General features: G+C 44.6%; 1 protein-coding gene across 1 annotated transcript in view; it reads left to right on the top strand.

The window, feature by feature from the left end:
- The first annotated feature begins 779 nt into the window (after positions 1-779).
- The window catches only part of WDR1 (WD repeat domain 1), a 65,988-nt gene continuing 52,987 nt past the window's right edge, over positions 780-13,780 (top strand). Inside the window, exons 1-3 of the mRNA XM_020992083.2 lie at positions 780-990; positions 1,687-1,808; positions 12,796-12,886. Coding sequence (XP_020847742.1) covers positions 975-990; positions 1,687-1,808; positions 12,796-12,886 — 229 coding nt within the window. The 5' untranslated portion in view covers positions 780-974. The remainder of the gene's footprint in view (positions 991-1,686; positions 1,809-12,795; positions 12,887-13,780) is intronic.

A 13,780-nucleotide genomic window follows, 5' to 3' on the forward strand; every position in this document is an offset into this window, starting at 1 on the left:
TGGTGGGAAATCCTCCGCCCCACTCTTTTCTGAAGAAAGGCTTCCCTACCCAGAAGAAACAGGAAGAAAAGAAATCTCACGAGTCCCCTCACTGGACACAGTCTAGAAAGGGCTTGTAGGCTCCCCCCCCCCCCCCCCCCCCCCCCCGCCCCAAGCTACTGCCTACCTCCTCCACGCCTTTCTGAAACAAACTCTCCCTCACTTCCGAAAAAGAAAAGAAACAGGAGGGGGGAAAAAAGAGCAAGCAAGCATTCCCTCAAAGGTCGCGGGCGCTCACCTGGGAGCCCCCGCACTGGCCACAGCCCAGAAACGCCTGGGAGGCTTCCTCCCTACACCCTGCTGCTAAGCAACCGGAGTGGGCGAAACCCCACTCGGGTCGCTTGGCTTATTTATCTTGCCGCTATCAAACGTCTGCCTAAGAATTTCAGCGTTAAGAGAAAGAGAGAAAATGGAAAAGAGAAGAGAAAAAGGAACCAAGCAGCAGCAGCCTTCCCTTCCCGAGGCCTCCCTAAGCGCCCTCCCCGCCCCGCGTGCTCTGCACCGCAACGTTCCAACCCTCTTCCCGGGAACGTTCTGAGCCCACCCCTTCCCCTCGCCTTTTTCACCGCTCAGCGGGAGGCTGGTGGCGTCGCGTCACTTCCAGGGGGAAGGGATAAAAGGGGGAGGGGCTCCGAGGGGGAAGGGCCCCGAGTCCGCGCAGGCTCGAAGCTGTGCAGTTGACTATATATGGTCAAAGCTCGGCGAGGGCTGCTCGCTGGGCTCTCGCTTCCGGGTTGTAGAAGGCTTGGCCGCCGCCTGCACCCGCTGAAGCTGCGAGACCGGGACCGAAGCGGCCTCAGAGTGGGAGCAGCGGCGGCAGCGGCACCGGCACCAGCGGGGTCCTCTCGTGCACTGGGCGCTCTGCGGTTTGGAGGTGGGCAGGCCACTTTGCTTGGGCGGCGGGACCTGGCGGTCGCGGTAACAAGTGGGCGAAGATGCCTTACGAGATCAGTAAGTATTTGCAGCCGCTCCTTGGGCGCTGAGGATACCCCCCCACACACACACCCTCTACCTCCAATCGAGACCCCCTCCTCCCAAGCCCGGGGGTTCTTGAACCTTCTCTGAAATGAGCAGCCCAAGCTGTCCCATCTGGCCCTTCCCGACCTGGAAGGGAGCTAGGAAGTAGAGGGTAGGGTGGGGAAGAGGGGGCGTAGTGCCCGGGCGCTGCCCCGGCATTGGGGGTGGGGTGGTTTGAATGGGAAGGCGCTCTAGCTTACAATGCGGAAACGCATCCCCACCTCTCCCTGTAGCCTGCTCTTTCCTCCACTTTTGTATGTGCGTAAGTCTCACGGGGCCACCAGGTGGGAGTAGTTTTCTCTCCATTTCTATTAAACTCCCCTGGGAAGTGTACCCCTAAAGGAGAGATCACCCGAGGTCTCTTACCCCTATGCCCTTCCTTAAAATGGATGGGGAGCCCTTCCCTCTTGTTTCCGGAGTTATTGGGAGCCTGGCATGTTAATAGCTGGCTGCAACAGGTGCTAAGGGGATGGAAGCTGGTGTCAAATGTGGCAATTTACAAACATGGCTCTAGCTTACAAGCCATCCCCACCCCCACCCCCCCAGCATCACCCCTTGCGCACAACCCCAAGCTAGAGTAGGTGGACATCTATACAGCCTTTGCATGTGTGCGTTTCTGTCTCTCTGCAGAGAAAGTATTTGCCAGCCTGCCACAGGTTGAAAGAGGGGTTTCCAAAATCATTGGAGGAGACCCAAAAGGCAACAATTTTCTCTACACCAACGGAAAATGCGTCATCATAAGGAATATCGATGTAAAGTATCCCTCTTTTCATCCTTGTTCTCCTTCTTGCTCTTGATTTCCCCTCGTTTAGGCCGAGTTAATTATTAATTAATCACCTCCTTCCACGCCCAGACTCCTGCAGTAGTGATGTTGAGTAGTGAGGGAGAGGAAAGGTGTGAGGCAGGTTGCCACACCCCTCTGCTCCTTCCCTCCCTCCCTCCCAAGTGGGGTTATCAGTTGGGCCTAAGACGGGTATTAACCTCGAAAGGGAGTTCAAAGATTATTTTGCCAATCTTTTTGGTTTTTGCAGCTGGGGAAACTGAGGAGCAGAGAGGTTACATAAGGCCAGTTTGTAACAATTAGATCATCCTAGGTTTCCTGGCTGACTCCATGATTCCACTGCACCATATTCCTCATTGGGTGTGTTTGTGGCCCTTTGGAGTTTTCTTCCCTTTTAAAAGAATCTTTATTTTCCCTGACCCTTGAAAAATGAGCTGGAAGAGGAAATAAGTGTTCCCTTCTTCCTACCCTTAGCCTTTATGAGTCACGGCAGAGAAACACTAATGAATTTATTTCAAGTAATCACTCACTGCAGGAATCCTGTACCCAGGACGGAAAGCAGTTAGTTACAGGGCCAGCTAATTGGAAAGGCTTCTCAAATTATTGTTATTACTCTGTAATTATTCAAATAACGGAGATTATTTCTTCTCTGGCTTTCTCCAAAACTGCATTTTAAAATGTTTCCCACTCCCTTAATATGTTTTCCTTTCTGTTGAACTGGCTGTCAGGCCTCAACAGATAAAACTGTCTACATGAATTATTTCTGACTAAGCCATCAGTGAGATGTTTCCTGCTCTGCCTCTGGAGTGAAGTAGTGTGAAGCTAATGCTCTTTAGTAACAGGACTATGAGAATAGTAGTAACAACTGATATTGTCATAGCATTTATTTGTTAGCTTTGCAATTTACAAAGGCCTTTCTCCTAGCAGCCCTCTGAAGTTAGTGAGACAGATTTTATCATGACTTTACCAAAGAGGAAATGAGGCCTTTTCCCATACAATCCCACTTCTTTTTTCTCAAACCAGTAATTTCTGTGTCCCCAGCACTTGGCACAATGCTAGGCATATGAGAAGTACTGAAGTGCTTAAATTCATCTGATGTTCCATATCCTATATGACGAGTAACCTCTTGGCCTCGGTTTCTTGCCAAGTCAGCTACCTTTTTTTGTGGGGGTATGAGAGCTCAAATGAGATACTGGATATGATGGTGCTTTGTGATGAAGTGTGGACTGATGATGACTGATAATTCAATAAGCATGTATTGAGTGTTGTGCTAATTAAATAGGCATAAACCAGTTAAATTAATATAAGTGGACCCAGTTGGTGGGAATTATACTTCTGTTGTGAGGAACCCCCCCATGCTGAATTCAGAAAGGTTTATCTCTAGGTGAGTCACAGATGGTGCTTTTTTTTTTCTTTGCTACAGCAGTTCTTGGAGACCATATACCAAATCATAGTCATTGCCGGGAAGCATTGATCTGAGGAGTAACCTCATTGACAAAATTAAGTATTCTTGCAATATTATTACCACCTACTTCACAGGACTGAAATCACCTTATTATCTGTTACCTCATTTGCTTATCACAGCAAGGTGTGTGATACCTTCTCAGAGTGTCTAGGTAGCTGAGAAAATTACCCTACCTAGCACCATCATTTTTGTTTAAAATATTTTGGATGGAAATCTTCCTAATCACTCTTTGCTGCCTCCTTAAATTAAAGACCCAGACCTGAATATAAAACCTTTACTTGAGACTCAGGGTCTAAATTGTGAGCGCTAGTATGTTGGTACTCCAAGCTTAGTGAATGTAATGGAAAGAAAAGTACGTTTGGATTCTAAGTTGTTCTACTTGATAAGCCTTGTGACTTTGTAGCAAACCACTTGTCATCGTGGTCTTGGTTCCTGTCTTTATCAAAAGGAGGTAGACTAGCCATATATTGAGGACAAGGGGGGTAATCAATGGACATCCCTTGTGCTCCATTGGTATTTGAGTTTGGTGAATTGTAAAGCCTGGTGTTAACTAATTGATTAGATTTATGGAAGAGTTGGGACTTCCCTTTGAATCTTAGAGAGATCTCCTTTAGATAGATGAGAAGAAGAGCTGACATTTAGGACCTTATTTGGGATATATTCTCTCTTGAGTCTCTTAACAGTCACCTAAGGCTGAAGCTATCTGACACATGGCAGAGCCTCCCAGCCTAAGATGAAGCCAAAGCACCACTTTCTTCCTCTAGCTTTTTTTTGAGCCTTCTCCCCAAAACGACATTTATTCTGTATTTTTTTAATGAGTACTTGTCTCCCTCCATTAGAATGTAATCTCCTTGAGGGTAGCAATTGTTTCATTCTTTCTGTTTTTTTAATTCTTGCTAGGGTTATCCCCAGAGCCTGACAGATAGTAGAATGTTTAATAAATGCTTGTTTTTGTTCAAAGTTGCTTGAGACCCTATTCACACTTAGGCCTTCCTGACTCTGAAGTCTGCTGTTCTGTCCTTTAAGGCACATTTTTTTTTTTTTGGTGAGGCAGTTGGGGTTAAGTGACTTGCCCAGGGTCACACAGCTAGTTGTGTCAAGTGTCTGAGGCCAGATTTGAACTCAGGTCTTCCTGACTCCAAGGCTGGAGCTCTATGCACTGCGCCACCTCGCTGCCCCTTTTGAGGCACATCTTTACAACGTTCCCTGAAAAAGGAATATTTCCCCTCAACCTCCACCCCCAGGCAAAAGTGACAAATTGTCTGAAAATGTTCATGAGGTAGGAATTCTCATGGTGTATTCAAGGGTGCATGAGTATATCAGTCTGGTTAAAACTGAGACACATTGGCCTACCTGTTCCTCAAAATGAGACTCCATCTCCTCTTCATTCCTGTGCAGGCTATTTGTCTCCCCAGCTGGAATCTCTGGTTTCCCCCAAGATTCAAATCCCTGCTGTGGGAGGCCTTCCTTGGCGCACCTCCCCTCCCAAGTTACCTAGTGTTTGATACGTATACCTTTGCGAAGGTCGTAGGTTGTGGAGTGGTGGGAACTTGGATTGGAGCCAGATAATTGGGGTCCTTTAATGTCCCCGTGAGGAAGTTGAACTTATTCTTAATGGGATTGATAGAAAGGGAAAGCAATTCCCGATGAAATCCTAGTCAGAAGGTTAGGGCTTCACTCCTGACCATGCCACAATCATTTTAGCTTTATCCAAGCTTCAGCGTCCTTTCCTGTAAAATGTAGGCATGGGACTAGATGAGCTAAAAGTGCTTTCTAGGTGTAACATCCTATGAAAGCTTTTATCAGTGGAGTCTTATTTTAAATAATTATATACCAGAGTAGGCTTGCCACAACCTTTCATAGACAGTTAACCCTTCAACATTCCTCATCTTGGAATTTTGCAGAAGCTGCAGATGACACACGCCATCTGACAACATGGGAAAAGTTTAGAAACTGAGATGTAGAAAATGTGTAGTATAATACCAAAATTTTTTTTTAATATCATAACAATTCAGATTTCTTCTCTGGAATTAAGGGAGAGCCAAAAATTTTTATACAGATTTTCCATATCAGTGGTGTTTCACTCCTAATCCCCATGATGTAGAAGGATTACTGTACAGCTTGTCCAGTAATTTGTGTGGAAAGGTATATCCAAAACCCAGGTTAATCTTACTTGCTGAATTCTGTCTTAAATGATCCACCCAAATCCTCGTTCACTAGGTAAGTCAAAGTAGTATCTTAAGAATTGGCATTGCCAGCCACTGACACGCCCCTGCAGTGGAAAGTCTTACCTAGAGCTAAAAATGTGAGGTGATGCCACACTGGCAGTTTTTGAATTTACACAGTACTCCTTGTTGGAGTTCAAGGCACTTCCCACTATTTTCACTGCCTACTCAAAACCATGACAGGAGAAAATAGTGCTTACTTTGTAAGTTATGGGAAGACTGGATAGAAGCTGTATTACTTGAGAGCTGTAGCTGGGCCAAGGTGAGGTGCTTGTGGACAGAATGTAGAGGAGCGTCACCTCATGGAAAGATCATGACCTTGGGCTTATTGGTATTGGCTTGTTACTGACAAGCCCTGAGATTCTAAGGTCATTTTGATCTCATCTTGCATCTCGGTTCCTTTGGCTGTATAATGGGACTGATGCTTGAAGTACCAACCGCAGAGATTTGTTCTGAGGATCAGTAATGTAAGAAATGCCTTCTTGTCAATCAATAAAGCCATCAAACTTGACTTACTGAGGGCAAGATGCTACAAAGAGCATTCATATAGTTCTTTAAGGTTTACACAATATTTAAAATAACTCATTTTATTCTCATAACTCTGGGAGATAGATACTATTATCACCCTCCATTTACAGCTGAGGAAACCAAAGCTAGCAGATTTAGTGAACTTCTCCAGGGTCAAACAGTCTGAGGCAGGATTTGAACCAGGGTCTCTGACTTTTGGTCTACTTTTTTCATTGTGTCATCTGGTGCCTGCAAAAAAGGGCAAAAGATAGCCCCTGCCCTCAAGGAGCTTGCAGTATTGGTGGGAAAGATAACATACAATTACTAGGCACTAATGAGATGGTTTTTTTTTTTTAGTCATGTGTGACTCTGAGCCTATTTGGGGTTTTCTTGGCAAAGATACTGGAGTGGTTTGCTATTTCCTTCTCATTTTACAGATAAAGAAACTGAGGCAAATAAGGTTAAGTGACTTACCCAGGGTCGTACAGCTAGTAAATGTCTGAGGTCAGATTTGAACTCATGAAGATGAGTCTTCATATTCCAAGCCCAGTGCTTTACCCACTCTGTCCCCTACTTGCCAGTACTAAGGAGATACCTGCAGGATACATGGGAAGCAGTCTCAGAGGGCACTAGCCATAAGAGGGATGAGGAAAGGTTTCTCAGTAGAAGGGATTTCAGCTGGGACATGAAGGAAGCCGGAAAGCAGAGATCAGGAGGGAGAGAATTCCAGGGATAGGGAATGAGCTGTAAAAATGCCCAGAATCAGGAGATGGTACGGCTTGTGCCTTGGATATCTAGAAGGTTAATGTCACTGACATTGTACAAGCTTTTATGAATTAAAAAACACTTTTAATATGTGTGATTGATCGCTGATTACCGCATTAGTCTTGTGAGGTAGGGAATTTGGGTATTATGCCCATTTTACAGGTGAGGACATTGAGGTACCAAGGTCACATAGCTAATCAGTGAAAGCTAGAGTATCAGTTGAGGTTTTCTTGCGTGAAGTTTAGTTTCTTTCCAAACATTCCATGTAAATGTCATGCTACCTACACATAGAAGTGTGAATTGCTAGTGCAGTGGAAGTCACCTGACTCCCAGCATTTTGTCAGGGCCTAGATGTGTTGGCCTTCCCTGAGCTCAGAAAGACTTTTTGTCAAAGGCTTGTCTAGGTAAGTGAGCCTGCCTAATCTAAGCTCCCTTTTAGCTCAGAGTTTTAACTCTGGTTGGAATGTGAGCTGGTAGCAGAGGTAACAGGTGGCCACCATTTTATCTTCAAGGCTCTTATCCTCCCCAGAGAAACCATGGGAAGGAGAGCTAGCAACAACAGGAAGGGCTCCTTACTGAGCCCAGCCTACAGTGTCCCTGCATCCCTTTACCTCAGGATCCACAGCAGGGTACTGGGCTGCATAGAGGAAGCAGACATTTGGCGAGTGGACGGGGAGTGATCTGGAGAGAAGCTGGCATCAGAGTGCTTCCACAGCCCTGCTCCCAGTGCTTAGCTTTTTAGAGCTAGACTTGGCATTGGAATCCATCTATTTCAGGGATTTTTAACCCAACCTGGATAGCTTTCATGGAGTCTGTGAGAAGCTAACTCCTGCTCTAATTGGGATTTAACATTTCCTTCAATTATGAATATAGGTAACAAACTTTAGAAGGGGTCCCTGGCCTCTGTCAAGCTACCAAAGGGGCCCCTCATCTGGTCCAGTCTCCTCATTTTACTGAAGTTCAGAGAGGCCGATTGACCCAAGTTCATGGAGCTCATGAATGATGAACCCCTGATAGGACTAAAGTTTCCCATCTTTTAGGCTAGACCCAGCGAGAAGCAGTATGGTCCTGTATGGGAAAGTCTGGATTCAGATTCCGCCTCTGCTTTTTACTAGCCATTTAACCTTAGGCAGGTCCCTAAAACGCTGTGCTCCAATTTTCAAATTTGTAAAATGAGAAGTCTAGACTGGATGGATGACCTCTGTGGTCTAAGATCTTTTTATTATGCCAAACGACCATCTGAAGTTAGAATTCTGAATGGAAATTTTGGGAACTAGACAAGTTTACCTTAATCAGAATCTCAGCTCTTTGCTACCAGAACTAGTTAACAACTACCAGATGTTACCAAGTAACACATCCAGTTCAACAAAGGTAGGGAAAGAACCCTATGTTTGGAGTCAAGTTTTCCAAGTTCATCTTCTGCTCTGAGTCTCAAGCTTGTTTACATGTAAAATGGGAACCCTAATTTTTGTAGTACCTACCTCCTGGGATTATTAGGATTGCAAGAGCCAGGTGTTGTCAGCTGTGATTTTTACAGATGAGAAAACTCAAGTCTAGGGAGATGATTTGCCCAACGCAACATGGCTGGTTAATGGGAGATGCAGACTCCTGGTCAAATTGCCAGGTTGCCATTCTAGAACTTTTAAAAGTATGCTATGTTATCCCCTTACAAAGGTGTGTGGGGGAGTCTCAGAAGAAAAGAGGGCAGAGAAAAGGATCTTGAAAAGTTCATGGGGCCCAGTTGGCCCCTTGACCTTTAATTGTCAGGTTGGGAGAGGATCTAAAACTAGGCCTTAAAGACAAGACAACTAAATAGACAATTAAATATGTTGAGTAAAAAAGAGGTAATCTGTTGGGATGAGAGGGGCTTTTGGAGCCAGAGGACCTGGGTTTAAATCATCTGCTTTCCTTGGTCTCCAGTGTCCTTATCTGGGAAATAAAAAGAGCTGTGCTAGATGGCTTTCCAAGCCCCTTTCCCACCCTACTTCTTTGGATTTTTCTCTCAAAAAAAGTATGATCCAGTAGAATGAAAGCTAATTTTTGTTTTTGAATTTGTTTCCGCAGGGCTTTGCATATAGTAGGCATTTAATAAATGCTTTTTGGACTAGTTGTTCCTGCTTTGCCATGTGGCCTAATAAATCTGAAACAAAAGGTCTAGGGTTCAGATCAAAGCTTTGTTGCTCTTACTATTGATGTGACCTTGGCTAAGTTATTGACTCTTTTTCTTTACCTGTACAAATAATATTCCAGTATTTCAGCAGCTTCACTTTATCCAAGGTCACTTAGGTAGTAAGTGGGATGGTAAGCCCATCCCAATTCCTGCCCAGAGAACCTTCATACAGCAATCTCTTTTCAGTCTTCAAAACCCCGAACTTGGGTTGCTTATTCAGGGTGTCTGGTTTTCATTATCCAAGGTAGAAGATGTAGACATCAGAATAGGCAGAGTGTGTCCTGACCCTCCAACCCAGTGTGGTTGCAGTCTTGTGAGCTGAGGATTGAACGTATTCCCATTTGACAGTTGAGGAAACTGAGGCATAAACATCACGTGGCTAGTAAGTGTCAGATCTAGGATCCTGACCCAGATCTCTCGTAACTCCCAAGTTGAGTGCTCTCAACACCACCCTCACCAGTAAAGATTTATGCTCCCTGAACTTCATAGTTACCTGATTTTTTTTTTTTAAACTTACATCTGTTGGGGAGGAATGTCTTCAGGGAAGGGGGTATGGAGGGTGAAGACTTTTGGAATTTGAGTGCACAAATTCATTAAGATGCAGGCAGGATGTGACTTGAAGAGAAAAGTTAGTGGTTGTTTTTGAATGCAACGTGAGAGATTGCTGAAGGATTGCAGATCTGCCTTAGAGCTTGGAGATGTGGGTTCAGGTGTCACTTCTGACTCACTAAAGCTGAGTGAGTGTGCAACGTCTTCATGCCCCCAGGCTATGCCCTTCATTTGTAGTTGGGTTGCTTACCTGCCTGAGTGAAGGGAGCTAGGGGCACGGAGTGATGAAGTCACAGCTGGCCTCCCTCTTTCCCCTTCATGTCCAGATGATGGCAAATGGGGAAAGTGGGAGTTCTGCCATATTGCCTGGGTTGAACTCTTATCTGCTTAGGGGTGGGACTGTGGAGGCCAGAACCTACTGAAGAATGCCTCTCCCCTTAAAATCTCGGTTTTGTTTTGTCATCAGCTGCTTGCACCCTGGTGGGACCCTCCTTCCCCCGCACCAGCTCTGTCTGAGTTTTTGGTTCTTGGGTGGTTTCATTAACTTCACAGTTCCTTGAGCGCTTTCATGTTTAGTATTTTCTACCAAGTGCTCTGACCTATTTCACAAGCAAAGAGCCCAGCATGAAAAAGAGTATTATTAGATCCTTTTTGCCAAGAACAGGCTGTTATCCACAATGTACTCTAATTGTCATGTGCCTCCTTGGTGACAAACCTGACATGCTGTGACACATTGGAGACAGGAAATAGTCTCATTTGTAGGGACTTAAATTGGCATAACGAGCTTGGCATTAGGGAGCTAGCCAAAAAGTGGCAGCTTGTGTTCTTCTGGGGCATTTATGTCTACAAAGTACTTTATCACGATCCAGGTTGAACCTCCCAACAGCCCTGACAGGTGGGACGGACAAACAGTGTCTTCCCCTTCGTACTTTTGAGGAAACTGAAGTCTAGAGAGTCTTAAGAGACTTGGCCTGGTGTCATGGAGTTTCATTTCTTTCTTTCTTTCTTTTTTAAAACTACTGGCCCAACAGTGTGCTAAGCATTATTCAGGGTGTCTGGGTACAGTGAAAAAGGAAACGGTGCCTGCCCTCCAGTGACTTACATTTGGTGGGCATTACTAGGAAAGAAATACAAAGTAATTTCATTAAGAAGAAAGGGCAGTTATGGAGGAGGGGAGAGATAATTGGTAGGAAAGGCTCTCGTAGGGGGGAACACTTGGAATTGAGTCAGGAAGCATTTATTAGCATTTGCTGTGTGCCAGGCACTTTGCTAATTGGAGATAACAAAGCCAAAAAAAATCCTCTGCCCCGAAGGGTCTTTCATTTTAATGGAAGAGGTGATATGCAGGCTTTAAAGGAAGCTAGAGGTTCATCGAGGCAGAGGTGAGGCGGGATGTGGGCTGCCCAGCAAAAGACGCAGGCATCATGGCTGAGGAAGCGGCTAGCAGGCCAGTGGGAGTAGTGTAGGGTGTCTGTAGAGGGTTTGGCTTCCAACTCCACCACTCTTCATTCACCGTGCTCTGCCGCCTGCTTTCAGAACAGCCGGACTGGGTCCCACTGACTCAGCTGTAAGTCATTAGGTTTAATTGGGAGTGTCTGAGCATGTGCTCTCTGACCCAGTTTCGTTCAGAATAAAAGCAAGAGCTGCACGTCCATTTTATGCTGATGCCAAGCTCTTATTAGGAATGACCCTGTGGTGTTTCATGTAGTACTCTTGGGTATAGATGAGCAGCCAGTGGTGTGGCTCATTCAGAGGAGCCATTTTTAGACACTGATTTTCCAATTCCCCCAACCTGAAATGCCCTTTCCTTCCTTCTCAAATCCTATTCCACCTATTAAGCCAAAGTAGTACCCAAAGGCACAAGTCTTCCTTCCTTGGTGAAGCCTTTCAGGATTGCTCTATCTATTCTCACAGCATCCCTAGCACAAATAAGAGCCCTTCACAGCCTGGCCCCTTTTCAGTCTACTCTATGTTACTCCCCTCCACACAGCTGCCCAACCTATTCCTCACATATGATACTCCATCTCTATCCCCATAGATCTAATTGTCTCATCCACCTGGAGTCTCCAGTTTCCTTCAAGATTCAGCTACCTACTATGGAAGGTCTTTCTTGGCTAGCCTCCCTTCCCTGGCTGATACAAATTCCTTCCTATGTGTCTTGTGTGTACCTGTCTCCTCCTCTAAAATGCAATGTCCCTTGGAATGTTCATTCAGGAGGCATTTATTAAACATCTCTCATGGGCCAGGGGTGCACTAGGTACTATGAGTTCAAAGGTGGGGGGAAAAGTTTTTTAAAATGCAGTCTCCTTGAGGGCAGGGACTCTTGAGATTTTCCTTCAGGTTCCCAGCATTTAGCACACACTTGGAGGCACATCATAGCAGCTTGATATAGCTTAAATGATTTCATTTGACCTTCACCAACCACAGAGTGAGGAAGGGAACACAAATCCCTCCCTCCTACTACCTCTTATAAATTGTGCCTTGATCAGCCTGTTCAGTTGAGTTTCTTGTCCTGTCTCAAAGGAGAAAATGTCAGGGGTGTAATGCAAGAAGATGATGCTGGTATGCGGACATGGCGTGTGTAGACAGTAACTGATAATTCCTTTTCATTGAAGAAACCTTGCAGTATTTATACGTGTGCAGGGCACTATACTAGGTTTTGGATAAGATACAAATGGCACATAGAGAGCTTTATACCTGTTAAGTGTTTTATATTTATTGATTTACGTTAATACTCAGCAAATCTATAATATGGTTTGTATATCATTTGTTATTTGTATAGTATGATTATTGTATTTATATGTAAATACTATGTTTATGCATATTACATAAATATGCATTATACTTATTGAGCATTTTTACACTGTGTTTAACCCATTGTTAAGTAAAGAGTTCCTGAGGGGGAATGAGATACTGAGTGTCACTGAATTATCATGACTTTTTTTTCCCCCACTGTCTTTTTATTTTTTAAAAAGGTATAGCCAAGGAATAATTACAGCTTTACAGTTGGAAGAATAGATATATTTAAAATCAGAAATACTAAGGGATCTTAACTAATCTAGTCTAACCCTCTTAGTTTTACAAATGAAATCCGGGTCTAGAGAACAGAATTGACTTGTTCACTATTATTGAGCCTAATTCATGACAGCTGAGACTTGAACCCAGGTGTCTTGATTCCTCACACAGCACCCTTTCTTTTATAAGGGGAGCAGTTGCTTTACATCTATTCATTGTATATATACTGACTCCACCTCCTCTCTGACTCCTCATTCTACAGAATCCCTCAATTGCAGACATTTATACAGAACACGCCCATCAAGTTGTGGTGGCCAAGTATGCACCTAGTGGATTCTACATTGCATCTGGAGGTAGGGTATCCCACGTGTATGTGTGTGTGTCCATTGTCTGTGGGGATTAAGTGGAGATTCCAGGAACAGTTCCCGACTTTGGGTATCGGGCAGTCCAGGAAAATTGGAGGGGTGGGAGAACCAATCTAATTAGCCTTGGTTTGGATAAAATTGGCAGGTTGAGAAAAGCTGAAAAGACACCAGAATTAAAGCTTATTCAGTGGATGCCCAGCCATCTGGTTGCCACCTTTCAGCTGGTTTCCAATCACAGGCACCCACTAGAATGCCTTCCACAGATGAAAGCCAGCTTTTTCAATAGAGTCGGCTATCCTTTGTGGGTGTGTCTCTTGTGAAATAGTTGAACTAATTTCCTGACCCATAAGGCTTGGTTTTTATTTTTAGTAACTCTTAAGTTTGGTGTCACAGTGCCTTTTTCACCCCCTTTTTAGACTGTTGTTGCCTCTCAGGCAAAGATGTGGAGAAAGGGGCCTTTTACAACAAGTTGATTCTGTTTGTGCATTTCAGCCTTTGCTGTGAATTTGGATTGGTTCCTGCAACTTCTCCCAAGTGCTTGTTATTTTCAGATTCCCCCCCCTCCCCCCAACCCTTGCCCTTGTACTCAGTGCATGGTATTTAAGCTTGGCTATATGTCCTGAAGCAGTAACACTTCATAAAAACATGTTGTTTATGTACTGTGTAGCTCCTTCCATAGCTCTTCTGCATCCACAGCAGTAAATCCAATTCCTGGGGTCCCTGCTGATACTGGTGAGCCAATCAGGGAGTAAGTGGGACCATCCCCAAAAGATCCATTACAGTAGGGATTCTTATCCTGGGGTCCCATGAAATCTTTTTAGTTTTTTTTTTTTAATCTGAATAATTATTTATAACACAATTAGTTTCCTTTGTAATCCTGTG

Source organism: Phascolarctos cinereus, unplaced genomic scaffold (genome assembly GCF_003287225.1).
Source record: "Phascolarctos cinereus isolate Bilbo 61053 unplaced genomic scaffold, phaCin_HiC Scaffold_9;HRSCAF=440, whole genome shotgun sequence".
NCBI classification, from domain to species: domain Eukaryota; kingdom Metazoa; phylum Chordata; class Mammalia; order Diprotodontia; family Phascolarctidae; genus Phascolarctos; species Phascolarctos cinereus.